The sequence below is a fragment of the Canis aureus genome, chromosome 6 (assembly GCF_053574225.1).
Source record: "Canis aureus isolate CA01 chromosome 6, VMU_Caureus_v.1.0, whole genome shotgun sequence".
Classification (NCBI taxonomy): Eukaryota; Metazoa; Chordata; class Mammalia; order Carnivora; family Canidae; genus Canis; species Canis aureus.
This window is the reverse complement of record NC_135616.1, coordinates 25,901,543-25,918,015: the sequence shown is the minus strand read 5'-3', so window position 1 is coordinate 25,918,015 and position 16,473 is coordinate 25,901,543. Positions and strand designations below refer to the sequence as shown.

Below are 16,473 nucleotides of genomic sequence, written 5' to 3'. Positions count from 1 at the left end.
GCATAGCCATTGGGCACAAATGCTAGCTCCTAACATTCTAGAAATCATCCTGTGTCTGCAGCTACATACTCTCTACCTTCTGAGAAACTGACCTGGTGAGACACCTTGCAGCCAGGAAACTGACATATGCAGTAAGTGTGCCTGTGTGAGAACTGAGACCCAGGTGTGTCTTTGGGGAGGGAAGGAAGGAGTGCTATTTTTGGGGAACTATGTTGTGAGAAGGCGAGTCTGGCTTTCAGGGCCACAGCCAAGTGCAGTGGGCTCTGAACGCCATTTCAAGTTACCATTGCCACGGCAGGCAGACTCCTCCTCGCTGAGTCTAGTGAATCTTAAGGCACTACCCAAATAATAACCACCTTTCTCTGAATACAAGTTCTCATTCTTCGTGAATTTAAATCGCTATACTGTCTTTCCTTTTGAAAAATATATACAGATAACCTCTTTAGAATGCGGATTTTAATTTTTTTATTTTTATTTTAGATTCCTCCCCCCCCCAGTTTTGGTATGTTCAATTAAATTACAGCAAATGAGAAAAAATCGCCTAAATGTTTCTCAGTGATTCTACAGTAACAACATATCTTTGATGCACTAGGCTCATTCACATCTGCCAACCTGCAGAAGGCTCCCTTAAACACTTGGGTTCTGTTGTGGGATAGGTGGTAGGAAGCAACATCAGATTTCCATACTGGATCTCATTTGGAGAAACAGGAGTTTACCATCATAACGAATTGAACTGAACATGCACTTTATTCTTAAGTGTCTCTTGTTTCGTTCACTTCTAAGTGAGTATTTCTGGTTACTTTCTCTCTCCAGTTACTGATGCTTCCTTATGGCTCCCATCTCACATCTAGAATTTCAAAAGCCATCAGATGGAAAGTATCAGCAGAACTGCCCTATACTCATTTGCTAAGCCAAGGAAGAATGCGGAAGAACCTATAAACTGGGGTCTCTATATGGATGTGTCTGCAAATCTGTAAAATGAAATTTCTCTATGTGGATGTTTTAAAAAAATCTATGATGAGATTACTGAAAGTATACATCAGAGCCTTTTTTATCAGTGAGAAGAGTAAGAAATAAACAAATATCCCATTTGAACATTCATGTCAATGGCTCCTTACCTTGGGATAGTCCTTAAGCTTAGCATTCATTGATCTTGAAATAATCATGATTAGCTGGTTAGAGAACATACTCAGCCCTATTTTTTCAAAGTGATTTTCCCAATATTTCCAAACAGAAGTGAACAATCTAATTCTATTGTATATTTCCCATATTGTGAGAAATACTGAGATATGATATTTTACATCATATAAAATATAGTATGTATATATTAGCTCTCTCATAAAGTAACATTTCACAAACTCCTCCTTCCCCTATTGTTAATCTGGCCCCATTTCTATATTTATGGATACATTTTTTTTTTTTTTACCTTTGAGTCCTTATGAATCCTGCAGCAATACTCTAAGATTTGGAGAGAATCACATTTTTCTTTTTACATTTTCCATTGTTCGCTTATAACAAATAAGTTCCCTGAAGACATTAGTGGCAAGTCTGGAAGCTTCCATGGTCTTATCAAGGGGGTAGGATGGAAATGCCATTATAGCAATTCTATAGCCTGGTTCCATTCTATCACCTGTCATGTAGAACCATAGCCTTCTCTACCTGCCTGCCACTTGGTTACCATAGCGATCAGACCAAAGCAGTACATTAGCTCTGAAGTCTGCATGGGCTAAGCATGGGATCTATCAAGCCAGGCTGCTTGTTTTAGAATTGTTTATTTCTTTTTTTTTTTTTTTTATTTTTTTATTGGTGTTCAATTTACTAACATACAGAATAACACCCAGTGCCCGTCACCCATTCACTCCCACCCCCCGCCCTCCTCCCCTTCTACCACCCCTAGTTCGTTTCCCAGAGTTAGCAGTCTTTATGTTCTGTCTCCCTTTCTGATATTTCCCACACATTTCTTCTCCCTTCCCTTATTTTCCCTTTCACTATTATTTATATTCCCCAAATGAATGAGAACATATAATGTTTGTCCTTCTCCGACTGACTTACTTCACTCAGCATAATACCCTCCAGTTCCATCCACGTTGAAGCAAATGGTGGGTATTTGTCATTTCTAATAGCTGAGTAATATTCCATTGTATACATAAACCACATCTTCTTTATCCATTCATCTTTCGTTGGACACCGAGGCTCCTTCCACAGTTTGGCTATCGTGGCCATTGCTGCTAGAAACATCGGGGTGCAGGTGTCCCAGCGTTTCATTGCATTTGTATCTTTGGGGTAAATCCCCAACAGTGCAATTGCTGGGTCGTAGGGCAGGTATATTTTTAACTGTTTGAGGAACCTCCACACAGTTTTCCACAGTGGCTGCACCAGTTCACATTCCCACCAACAGTGTAAGATGGCCGAGGAGTAGGGTCTCCAAATCACCTGTCTCCACCAAACTACCCAGAAAACCTTCAAATTATCCTGAAAATCTATGAATTCGGCCTGAGATTCAAAGAGAGACCAGCTGGAATGCTACAGTGAGAAGAGTTCGCGCATCTATCAAGGTAGGAAGACGGGGAAATAGAATTGTTTATTTCAACTCAAGAATTTCTCAAAATATAAACATCCCAAGACAATAATCTACATTGGTCAAACTGAGCATGAATAATTCTGTTACCACTCTAGGTTGTAAAGTGACAGCTGGTGACTTTTGTGAGTGGCATAATAACATTAGTCTGGCTGGAACATCTCCAATGCTGGGCTTATATATTCCCAAGCATTGGCCAGTCAATGAGACTAAGCAAAATCTTTCGGGAGTCCTAAAATGCGACTGCTGAAAGGTCAAGTTAGTAATGTTCCTTTTTAATATTCAAAACCAGTAGTGAAAGTGGAGATGGTTGATCCTATATCTAGACTAGAGGCTATCAGTAAAAGACCTTTTGAAATCTTAGGCTGATAAAGTAATTTGGGGGAGTTTTTACACTTCACAAGGCTGCCACATGTGCCTTGGAAAAGAAAGCGTAGCTGAGTACCTAAATCCCTTCTCTGCCACTAACCCTTTGAGAGACACTGGACAAGTGATAGTCTTTCTGTAAAATGAGAGATTTGGAAGAACAGTCTTTAATATTTCAGCTAGCTCTGAAATTCTCTGATTCTATGAGAGGAAATTATAAGATATTGAGGCTAAGTCTCAATTGTCATGTGCGGTCGGCATTACATTGTTTTATGTGGCACATTATTGATCAATCCATTTAATGCAAGTCATGGCTACTTTCACTAGGCTGGTCAAGAAACCCTTGTCAGTTTCTCTATGTTTGCTCTGGGGTCTTGTTATGACACCTCAGAAACACTGTCTTAGACAATCTGCAAAGAAGAGAGTTAAAAGCATCCTCCCACTTATGCTTCATTAAACTGCTCCACAGGAATGCCATCATGCAAGTCTTTCAAGCATCCATAGCTTCTGGGAAGCGTGGGATGAGTTAAATAAAGGTCAGCATATGAAATACAATTGTCCTCGACTTCATATGGCACTATTTTACTCTCTAGTTTTTTTCCTATAGAATTTAAAATTCATGTTAGACACAGAGAGACTTTATTGAGATAAGTAACTGATCAAGAAAAAAGAGGTATTTGGTCACTCTAGAAAATTATTTGGAATAAAGACCAAGAAGGACAAGAGGAAGGAGAGACCAAACATGTACAGAGATATTCAGAGGGAGCTTACGGATCAAAGGCTGCCAGCAGGAAGTTGAGCAGGAGGCTGATGGACTGCTCCACCTGGATTTGGTGAGTGGTTGGCATCCGTTTGTTGAGCTGGTAGAAAATGGTGGATAGTACAGCTTCCAAGCGGGCCACGCTGAGTTCTATGTTTGGGTCCAGGTTGTTCAGAGCATTTTCCCGCAATGCTTCTATGACGTTCCAAATGTCCACCAGGTGCACTACATACAATTAAAGCAGAGTGAATACATCAGCCCCAAATGCAGGGAAAGGTAAATCCATTATTTTATATGTATCATCTGTCCGGTTTGGTCAAGGCACCTCATAGTCTTCCATATGTGTTCGACTCTTGTAAGAGTTGGCGTAAGTAAGTGTATCTAGACATTGCATGATCTCAAAGACTTGATGTGCAATGTATAATAGCAAGAACATTATTTTCTAAAAACCACAGTAATTAGTTACTTCTAATCTTTAAAATAACCTTGAAACATAGCTACAATCTTTATACTACATGTAAGAAACCGAAGACCAGGGAAGTTAGCTGACAAATGCGAAGGTCCAAGGCCAGCCAATGGCAAAACTGGCATTCAAATCCACATCTACCTGACTTAAAAAAAAAAAAGTGAGATATAATTGACACACAACATCGTGTAAGTGTAAGGTGCACAACATGTTGATTTGATACATTTCTATATTGCAATGTGATTACCACCATAGCATTAGCTAACACGTCATGTCCCATAATTATCATTTCTTTTTCTGTGGTGAGAACATTTAAGATCTAGTTTCTTAGCAACTTCGAAGTATATAGCACTTGTGATTAAAATTAACAAGTCTATCTGCCTTGAAAGCATTTTTCCACTGCACACACTGACCCTTTAAAAGAAACACTTATAGTGTTTGAAAAGATGTCAAACCTGCATTTATTTAAAATATTTTCATTTATTTATATACTTTTCATACTGTAAGGTTTGAAATAAAGAAGGGAAAGTTAAAGAAGGAAGAGAGGCAGGGGAAAAAGGAATAGTAATCTCTAGAAGGCAGGAACAGAACTAAGTCACAGATCACTTTACTACCCTGGTCAAGAACAGTTTTTTGGCTATATTATTGACTAGCTCACAAAACTTAAGTCATGGTTATTTTCACTTGGAAAGTCTGGAATTCCATTTCTCCCTCTTCCCTGTTTGTGCTGAGGTCTTGTTATAACATCCCAGAAACCATCACCACAATCAAGACAGTGAACATTTCCATCATCCTCAAAAGTTTCCTCCTGCTTCTTTTAATCCTCCCCACTTCTCACCCCAGGCAACCACAGATATACTTTCCAAAATGGTTTTCTAGAATTCTATATAGCTGGAATTATATACTCTGTACTCTTTTGGGGGGGGGGTCTGGATTCTTTTACTTGGTATAATTATTTTGAGACTCACCCATGTTGTTGCACGAATCAATAATATGTTCCTTTATATTGTTGAACAGTATTCTATTAAGTGGATATATTACAATTTGGTTATCAACTCACCAGTTGATGGATGCTTGGGTTGTTTCAGCTATTGGTTGTCACAAATGAAGTTGCTATGAACAATCAAGTACAAATATTTGTATAGACATATGCAACCATTTCTCTTGGTAAATACTCGGAAATGAAGGAAATACTAGGTTGTATGGCCCGTGTATGTTTAATTTTTGAGAAACTTCCCCAGTGTTTTCAACAAAGTGGTACTATTTTATGTCCACATCAACAGTGTATGAGAATTCCAGTTTCTCCACAACTTCACCAAATTTAAGGTTCCCTTTTTATTACAGCTTTACATTTGAAAACAAATCTGTTGTCTTTCTCAGTGAAATATATACTTAGGTTTCAGTTCTTGAGAAGTGTGCACTCCCTATATGCTTTTCTACCAACTCCCAAGCTTTTGTTTCCCACCTCTTTGCTCATTTCTGATATTCTACTTAAAAAACAAAACCATGGGACACCTGGGTGGCTCAGTGGTTGAGCATCTGCCTTTGGCTCAGGGTGTGACCCCAGGGTCCTGAGATCGAGTCCCACATCAGGCTCCCCACAGAAAGCCTGCTTCTCCCTCTGCCTATGTCTCTGCCTCTCTGTGTCTCTCATGAAAAATGAATAAAATCTTTTAAAAAATAAAATAAAAAATAAAAAACAAAACTAGCATCTGTTGACCTTCTGGACTTGGGAGTAGGGATTAGCACTGCACTTGAAGTCCAAAGACTTAGGTCCAAATATGGCTCTTCTACTACAAGTGCATGGCCTTTTAGCTTCGAAGACTTGGAGCTTTACTTTCCTCATCTACAAAGCAGAAATGGTATTCCTTAAATGGGACAAATCATGAAGTCAAAATTGAGAGTGCCTGATACACAGAGACAGTACATTATACTTGAACAAATGAACAATGTGAATCATGTAAACAAACAAACAACACTTTCTAGCACATCTCTGATTTGGGACAGAAGAATACAAATCACTTTCTAACTGAAATACTTAAATGTTTACTAGATTTGGATAAATTCATATTTATATGATTCCAAATTTGTTACCACCTTTGTATATCATACAACAAGGAAATTATTTGTTTCTTAATCCTATTCATCCAGTTTTTCAATTTTGTGACCAAGCTACTCCCACGGAGATGGCATCTATAGGTTTGCTTGTTTGTTTATTTAATTTCTTGAGGAATTAAATTAATTTCTGCAGGAACTGGGATTCCTATAATTATTCCCTTTATGCTTGACATATAGATCCTCTGGATCTAGTCCTTCAGGATATATCTGGGTACAGAAGGCAAAGATGTTGCTCCAGCCTCGGAGAACTAACAGTCAGGGATAGAGATGTGATTCACAATCACACAGATAATCAGAAATAATGACCTACCATGACAGACAGGGTGCTCGATACAAAATGGGATTATGAGATGGTTTGTGAAGAGGACAGAGGAACAAGATAAGGCTGGAGGAGCACTGTAGCTTTGGCAAGTCTTTTGGTCTTTACACTGAAAATATGAAGATTCGGGTTTTAAATAGAGTGACATGCTCAGAAATGCAGCTTAAAAGTGTCATTTCAGACTGTAGGGGAAGAGAGTAATGACTTGCATGGGGGAAGTGGCTGGAGCCTGTTGCTGTGGTTCCAGCAGAGATGGTGGCAATTTTTTTTAAGATTCACTTATTTATTTTAAAGAGAGAGGAGAGAGAGAGACAGACAGACAGACGGATAGGTGTTGGGCAGAGGGAGAGAGAGAGAGAGAGAGAGAGAGAGAATCTCTAGCAGACTCCCCATTGAGCGTGGAGCCCAACACAGGGCTGGATCCCACGACTCTGAGATCGTGACCTGAGCTGAAACTAACAGTCAGATGCTCCACTGGCTGAGCCACTCAGGTGCCCTGAGATGATGGTATTTTTGCACAGGGATGGCAGTACACAGGAAAACTGTAATCATGATCATTGTACATATTTGTCTTTGAACAGTGGCAAAAGACAGATTTTGTAATCACAAAGATTGAGGTTTCACTCCTGGCTCCCCTAATAACTGTAAAACTGTGGACAAGTTATTTCTCCTCTATATATTTTATTATTTCTTCTTCTTCTTCTTTTTTTTTTTTTAAGAAATGAGGAGACTAATACTATCCAGAGAGAGTTGTAGTGAGGAGAAAAGAGAAAATGTATATATAAGTGCTGACCACAGGGTTTGGCACATAGGTGCTCAACAAATGATAGCTATTGGTGTTAAAATAATTAAACACCTTCTGATCTACAGCCATACTATCTTATTATTAATTTAGAAGAGCTGTGACTCCAAACCTAAGTATTAGCCTAGTCCCCTTAAATTCAATAACCTAATTAATATATAATTTTGAGCATATATTATGTAGGCCATGTAAAAGAAGCCCAAACTATATGCCAGCCACAAAAGCAGGTACTATTCAGTCTACCGACCATAAATTCTGAGTTAGTGGAGTTTGAACCGATTTTACCATATTTGATAATTAGAGACCTGGTGAGGAAGGCCCTCTTTCATAGAGATTTCTTGAAAATTTTATTTCACTGCTAACTATTTTGGGAGGTGAAGATCACAGTGCGGAATAGTGTGGGTTTCTGGACAGTAGGTTCGACCTGCTTCTCCTACTGAGCATCCATGTGACCTTGAGCAAGTCACTTATCGTCCTTATGTTTCAGTTTCCACATCTGCAAAATGGGGACAAGAATAGTTGCTCCACAAAATAAATAACAGCTGCTCCACTGCAGGGTTATTGTGGAGATCAAATGAGATAATCCATGTAAAGCACTTTGCAAAGTGCTTAGTGCAGAAGAAGCATTAAAATCTATTAATTAGTACTGAAAAGGCCTCTTGCCTAATGAAATAGGAACTCTAAGCAAGGTTCTAACTTGAGTCATAAGGAAGCTATTCAGAAGTCTGTTTTAAGAGTCTGACAGTTGTATAAACATGTTGTTTACTCTTGAGCCATCAAATTATTTTAGAAAATGAAGACATTTAGGTTATGCAGTGATGACTGTTGACCACTAGATGGCACTGTGCACACTTTACTAAATATCCATCAAGCTTTAACTGTCCATCATAGAGCACCTGCTACTAGGCACAGGCATAGGAAGTGGGGTTTCCTCATCTATATTACTGCATACATTTTACACTAATATACTAGATAAAGCAACAATTTGTATAATAAAGTTATTTAGTTAACATTAACCATATCATACATAAACATGTATTCTTAAGAGTAGTCGTTAATACTTCATAGAATCTTAAAAATAATATTAGTGTTATTTTGGACTTATTAACACTTAACAGTTTGTATTAATGAATAAATGAAAATAGACAAAAGCTTCAATAGTTTGTCTTAAATCCAGGCAATCTCAGGTAGAGAAGGGGTGGGGGGGACGTGTTTGCATGAGGGTTGCTGTTCTTAAGTGATGTTTCTTACCTGTTTGCTGATGTTACACTCTTTTCATAGGAAATGAACTCTTTAGATCATAAAGAGGACTTAAATTCAAATATCTCTGGGAAAAGTCCAAAAATACCAAACTCATTAATACCTAGATAGAAATCACTGATGTCATAGACTTTATTAGAAGTAGGAGAAGCATATAAATAGTGTAAAATATGGAAGAGAGGATACAGAAAGGATAGAAATATCCAAAGACAACCCAGGATTTAGTCTGTCTCATTATTTAGTCCAGGGCCAGCCTTCCCTGGACCACATCATAGAGATTGGGTCAGTGAATCTAAGCATGATGACTTTTTTTTTTTTTTTAAAGCACTTGGGGATCTCAAAATTCCCAAGCCCACATTCTATCCCTTACTGATTCCAAAATTTGGGAAGGTGGGAAAGGCTTTTCACCAAGCTTTCCAGGTGATTCTGACAATCACTGATTTATAAACCTTTAGAAGGCTTTCAAAGGACTTGCAGCTGGGGAAGGTCAATAAACAATTATAGTGACTTAACTGGTCATTCTGGAATGGTGGTTCTCAACTGTGGTGCACGCTGGAAACACCTACAGGGTTGTCAAATAGCTCCCTGGTGCTGCTGCTATTGGACCATACACAGAGCTGCAAGACACTAGGCTTGTTAGAAATGCAGACTTGTAGGCCCCCAACCCCGATCTGGAGAATCAGAATCTGCATTTTAACATTCCCAGGCAGTTTAAGTATGACAATCATATTGGAAGTCAGTAGTTCTCCATCCTTTGGCATCAAGACAGCCTGCTATGTTCTTTTTCTTCTTCTTTTTAAAAAAGATTTTATTTATTTATTTGAGAGAGCGAGGGTATAGTATGAGCCTGAGGTGGGGGTGCGGGAGGGGCAGAAGGAGATGGAGAAGCAGACTCCCTGCTGAGCAGGACCCCGGGGATCATGGCCTGAGCTGAAGGCAGCTGCCTAACAGACTGAGTTGCTCAGGCACCCCTTGACAGCCTGCTATGTTCTAATAGGTTGAGGCATCTTATAAGAAGCTGGTAATTATCAATTAAGTTATTCAGTTTAAGAATGATTTATATAATTATATATATACATATTGTTTTAGAGGGCTTGTGATTTATCTCTCTGTAAGAAGGTCACTCATTGCATCACGATGTGCTCTCTTGACTGGGAGCAAAGTAAATTGCAGTTAGGTTTGGAACTGAACATCATCTCTTGATACAACACTGGGAATACATATATCTACTCTAGCATGTAGATGGGGTGTGTACGTGTGTGCATATTCACACATACACTCTCTCAACCCTCATCTACTCTGGCCATCCATGCTTACAGTGATGGTGACTGTTGTCTGAGGCTTGTTAGGACTAGTTTTCTCATCTCTGAAACATGCAGTAAAAGCAGGAAGAATTCTGATGTTGGCTTCCTCATCACATCCCATTGCAAAGGAGATACGTTGTTTCTCCTGAAAACTCATCCAAATCTTTCCTCCCTAGATCTAAGTTCCTTGACTTTCAAGAAAACTTCCAGCATGAATCTCCCATTGTGACCAGTCGTAGAGTATGAGAACCAAGTGTAGGTGGTATTGCTGATTAGTCTATACTGCAGGCTTAAAGTGTCAAATTGTGTTCACTCACATAGAGGATTATTAAGATATGTTTGTAGGTTTATAGGAAAGTCATTAATGGAGATTCATTCTTTTAGTTTTCCAATAAAGTTCTGATGCCCTTAACACTAAAAGATGAACACACGTAGAAGCATTGTCTTTTTCCTATGACAGCTCTCAAATGCAAAGTTTCATGAAGGATTTTAAATACCAAAGAAGACTTTAAGCAATCATGCCTTCAAGGAGCTTCCCATGTGGGTCAGACTGCTGCATGGGTAGGGAGGAGGTGGGGGGAGCACATATTTCCATGTGAGTTTCAGGAACAATTCCAGGTTCCTCTTCAAACTCATTACCTTGCCAACCCACTAAGTAGCCTTTCTTAGCCTTCCATTCCAGAGGCTAACATCTTTATTCATAAAAGAAGTATTTATTCAGCCCTTATTATGTTACAGTACTCTTCTGGGTTCTAGAATTAGTGTAAACAATACAGGTAGGTCCTTGCGCACACAAAACTCACAGGTGGTGGAGACCAGTGGGATCTAGCAAACACATGCATGGAGTATGCAGAAACAATCTAGTTTCTCTTACAGAGAAAAATGGGAAATGGGCTTAGAGACCATAGCCTCGGATTCAGGTATTTCTTCATTTGTACAATAGGGATAATAATATCCAGCTTTCCTTTCGTAGAGGTGTTCTAGGGAATGACAAAAATTACATGGAAAACAATAAACTTAGAAGCACTATATATATTTTAGGCATTATTCTTATTTTTGAGAGAAAACAGGCATTAAAATTTAGTCATATTTAGGTAAAACTATAGCCCCCTAATTCTTTCAATTCTTTGCTCTACTCTGTCAGTGATAAAGATGTTTCTCCCATAATACAAGCTTTCTTTTATAATTTCAGGGTTTTTTTCCCCCTCTTAACTGGAGTGACAATGTTATAAATCTATCAGAGACTGCATCACAGCAATGAATATTTTAGCTCACTTTCAGATCAAATACTTACTCAAAATTCAGAGAACCTCAGCTCATGAGAAAAAAAAGAGTATTTCAATGTGTCACTAACTTACCATATGTGTATTACACGTATAGGTATTAACATACAGAAGAAAACTGCCATATGCTTATACATACAGAGCTGGGAAAGGAAGCAAGAAATGAAATTCCATCAGATTTTCAAAAGAAATGAAATTCAGCTAATAATTTTAAAGATTCTACAATACATGATGCTTGATGTTAGAAGAGATTAGACTAAAGACGAGAGCCTGGCCAGGAAAGAGGTTGTAATTCCTGTGGGGAAGACATTCAGATGGCCTAGCTGAAGATCAGAATGAGACACTATGTCATCAAAAGCCCATATCCATAGAGCAATAGAAAAAAAAAAAAGCCCAAAACTACTGGAGCTGAAAATACAGGGATGCTATTGCAGGCCGGAAACTTTGGAAAGGTTCAGAGGAGGAGGAAGTAGGGCTCAAGTTGGCTGCTGAATCAGTAGGATCTCAGTACATAAAGATGAGTTGGGGGAGGATATTCTGGGAAGATGATAATCTATGACTGGTAGCAGAGAGCAGTGAATGAAGAAGGGCCAATCAGGTCTTCTATTGACCTGATGGGGCTAGCAAAGTTTGCATGCTGGGTGTACTGGAAATCAGGGTCTGTAACTTTGTAACCTTTCTTATTGCCTATTATTTGACAATTCTCCAATTTTTCAGTAAGCAAATAGAGAGATGGAGAATTTGCATCCCATCAAGTTTAACACTGTTTCATTTTCAAAATGCCATGTGAACTAATTCCATCCCTGTTTACAGCCAACCGATTGGGTGGTGAAAATCAGAAGCTATCTTTGGAGCCGTGAGTGGGTCTCAAACTGTGGCCTCTGATTCCACAGGTCTGGAGTCTGGCCAGGGCATCCCCAGGTTTCTGCTGCTCCTGAGGTGATTTTTAAAGTAAGGATATTTGAGAACCACAGCTATGGAGCTTAATGTAAACAGAAGAGAGACAGGAAGAACAGAAAATTGATGCTCATTTGAGCTACAGGAATTTATTTAAAAGGTATCATAAGAATCCTAGGAACAAGCACTGTGGTCAAGAAAGACATGTGAAGTTAGCCAGTTGTTAAGATTTTCTCAAATAAATAATTTATTTTTATGCCATAATTTAGGCCTTTGCTCATGATAAAACAGTGTTTAAGAAGCTCTTAAGGAAGAGAAATTCAGTTAAGTGATATGATTTGCTAGGGTCAATACATGCATTTTGATGTGGTTACAACTGAAGATAGGAGCCACATTGACCAAACACTGAGTTGGGAAAGAAAATGTTGATAAAAATGCAATTTTTGTATTTTACTTCCATTCATGAGCCATGAGCTATCTATTTCTAAAATATGAATCGAAACAATATCTGAGTAGCTCACCAAATTAGTTTATGCTTCCAGAGTCAACACTTCCTTGCTCCCACAGTATACCTTTATCATTAAGACAGTTCTCGGTGCTAAGGACCCTTGGAGAGAAGCATCATAGCTTACAAAGATGACATTTTAGTTTCACTTTAATTTCCTGGGTAAGTTGCATGATGGAATAGAGCTTTGGGAAAAAGTCTACAACATATTTTTGATATAAAATCAAATAGGATATAGTGCCAACCCTCAAAGGCCCTGGCAGTACGTCTATTGCCCATAAGGAAAAAGTATTCAGTTTTCCTCAAATTGTGTTTGTAGACCAGCATCATTATTCATAATGAGGTATAATGGTTGTTGGCTCAATAGCTGTCATACTATAAATTAAATTTAACTAAATTCAATTGAACAAGCATTTATTAAGCCCATTATTTTCCAAAGTATTGTACCAATGATTGTAAAAATAATAAGAGAAGGTAAATGAAAAGAAAGATCTGAACAATAACTAATTTCTCACTGTCAGTGTTTAACTTTGCTCGGAATATATTTGATAGCTTCAGAAGCAAGAGGATCTAGTATCTTGTCTCTGCTCTGGGTTGTCATTTTGCCTTCACTAGACAGTTGGTATATGTTTCTTCAATGTGCCTTTAGCATTCTCTACATTCTAGTACCTTAGTTTGGGCATCTACTGACTTCTACTTAGATTTTCACAGTAAGCCTTCTTACTCATCTCCAGTTTCTGCCCTCTTCCATCTGTCCTAAGAACCGGTGTGAATCCCAGCTCTGGCCATGACATTCTCCATTATCTATTCAGTAAAACCCAAGTTCTAAGCTTGAAAACCAGTGTTTGAACTTCAGTCTTCCAATCTTTTTTTTTTTTTTTTTTTTACAGATTATTTTTTTATTTGACAGAGAGAAAGAGAGAGCAGGAGGGTGAGCACAAGTAGAGGGAGGGGCAAAAGGAGACAATCTTCAAGCAGACTACCCCCCATCCTGCCCCTGGCCAAGCACATAGCCATAGTTGGGGCTTGAAAGAGAGGGGAGGGGCCTTGATCTCACAACCCATGATCATGACCTGAGCTGAGACCAGGACCAAGAGTCAGATGCTTAACTGACTGAGCCCCTCAGGTGCCCCTCCAATCTCCCAATCTTTAACCTCATCTCCTACTCACCTTCAGCTTTTCCCAAGAATCTTATGCTCCAGCCACACTGGGCTTCTTATAATTCCAGAATATGGGGTTGGCTTTCTTGCACTGACCTTCATGTGGAATTACGCTCTTCCATTTGTTGCTCCCAGACAACTTCATCTATCAGATAATTTACGACACTCCACATTTCTCATAGTGACTAATGGACAAGTTGTTCCCTCCACTTTTTTGATAAGCCCTTGACTGAGCTTCAGAAGAGAGGAGAGTCTCTGAAATGGTGATCTCCATTTTATGGTTAGTGTCATGTGTGTTTGGAGGGAAAGGATCTCTGACTTTCTCCCAAAGACGCATGAGGAGAAAAGTTGAACCATAGCACTAAATTATACTTAACTTGAAGACATGTACTAGGTCTCATTCAGCTTTGTATTCCTCATAGCTATTTGCATATGCCTTGTTCAAAGTGGGTGCTCACCAGCGCCTGGTGAATGGAAGAGGGTAGAGGGCCTACTGTTTGCCAGACACTACATATTATCTCTAGAAGCTTTCCCTTCACCTCAGTGTTTCAGGAAAGCTCAATGAGACTCATTTAGCGTGGCTTCCCACAGTACTTTCATTATTCCTTACACACTATGACTTGAGCAGATGGCCAGAATCCTAGATGCCGGAGGCGACATTTCAAGAGAAGGAGCGTTCACGGGGCTGGCAACCATGAGGAGCTGCCTTCTCCCTTTCCTTGACAGCTGTCTCTTTCAGTGACCCTGCATCATGTGCCAATCTGGCCAGGATGAACACCAGCAGACAAAGTACACTGGGACACTGAAGAATAGGTAAGCAGCAGTTGGTGAGGAAGTGTCACTTTTTTCTGCACTCACCTTTGTCATTTATGTACATAATTGCCTTTGCACAACAAGAGTAAAATTGGGATAGAAATTGAAAATACATTTCATTCACCCATTCAGAAAATAGTTATGACTCAGTTTCCTACTTCATGGAAAATTGGGAGATAGGTTAGCGTTTGGGGTGAAGTGATCTCTAGAAGGCTAATCAGCAGTACAGATTATCTTCAGCTATCTTAAATGACATTAAGAATATGAGAAATGTATCTTTAAAAAAAATCTTTAGAAGGAAGTAGAGAACACCGATGAGGAAATATTCAACACAGAAAATCAAGGTATAAAGGACGCAATGTTTCAGATCCTCTTTTCTACCTGTTCAAAATCTTGGCTCCACCTCTTTCTCCAGCCCCTGCAGGAATGACCATCATGGTGTAGACTTTGACCGGCTTGGTGTGGCTGCAACCAGACAGCACTTGGCTTCAGGCTCTTGCTCTATACCTCCGATGCCTCAGTACTAATATCTGACCTGCCTAGCACCCATACACATGCAACCAAATAGTGTGGGGGTTATTCATGCTTGGAGGCCACTCTTGACTAATGCAGGACAGGGCAGTCAATTAGGACTCCTCCTTGTGTCTCCTGGGTGGACAGTTCTGGAGGCTTTCAGAAGGCTCCTGCATCATCTGTTGGCTTTTCTCCCTTGTTCTTCTGCTTGGGAACAGCAAAAGAGCATCTTCCATAAAAGCCTTTTTTGTGGAGTCTGCTTTCTGGGAAGCATGGGCTCAAGCACTGATTCTAACCAAGTCCCTGTCTATCGCTGGTTGAACACTTTCAGAATAATAAATAAGAAATAAATGATGATTAGGACCACATTCAAATCAGATTCTGAATCTGTGTCGTCAAATAACTTTTCCTCAACGTTACTCTTCTCCACAATATAGTATCACTGTTGCATTCAGCAACGTTGAATTTGGAAATTAAAATGCATCATACTTGATCTTACATTGAAGTTTATTATTTTTGGAAACTAAGCTACTCAGGGCTGATGCATCACTAGCTTTTTAGCAGGCTCAGTGGTCCATGTGTTTGACAGACATCGCAGGACAGGCTCTCTGTTTACCATGGCATTTGGTTAATATTTGGGAGTTAGAAGTTGAGTTCTCAGTTATATGATTTGATCTGGTGTTTATTCAGGAAAGCCATTTAACATCTCTTATGTTATGCTCTTCTCACCTGGAACAAACAGAACTTTACAAGTCCTGATAAAAAAGGAGATAAAGCAGGAGTCCTAGCCCAACACCATGAATGATTAAAAATAGCTAGACAATTTATTTCAGTAGCTACAGATATACTTGGTTTCTTTAACTGTCATACTTATAACTTATTTTTTCTTAATAAAACGATCGTTTGCTCAGGCTAGACATAAGCTGATTTGGCAAAGTTTTAGAGTGTATACACTATTTGATATTCACAAAACCAGAAGCATTGTAATAAATAGAACATATCATTAGATTCTAAACTTGAAGTTATTCTAATATTAAATTTGTACACTAAGGAATACTATCATACTTTCCCCCCATGGTCTAGAATAATGCTTGACGTGCGGCAAACCTCAGTTCATATTTGCTGAATGAAAAAATAAATGAGTGGCTGCTGGTGACATCAACAAAATGTCAACAAAGTCACCTTGATTTAGTGCTCATGGATCATAGTTGTGGTTATGAGGGAGTGGTGATTCTTCCATCCCTGTCCTCCTGTATCAGTTTCTTTTTACTGTTTGCCAGAGCCCTAAGATGCTAGGAGCCAGGCTGTAGGACAGCACCCTCTGGGAGT

The 16,473-nt window shown here is 39.1% G+C and overlaps 1 protein-coding gene across 28 annotated transcripts in view; it reads right to left on the bottom strand.

Annotated features, from left to right (window-relative positions):
- Positions 1 to 16,473, bottom strand: part of DTNA (dystrobrevin alpha) — a 352,302-nt gene that overhangs the window by 90,050 nt on the left and 245,779 nt on the right. For all 28 annotated transcript variants that reach the window (XM_077900428.1, XM_077900430.1, XM_077900431.1 and 25 more), the window contains one exon: positions 3,716 to 3,929. In XM_077900428.1, the coding sequence (XP_077756554.1) occupies positions 3,716 to 3,929 (214 nt within the window). The remainder of the gene's footprint in view (positions 1 to 3,715; positions 3,930 to 16,473) is intronic.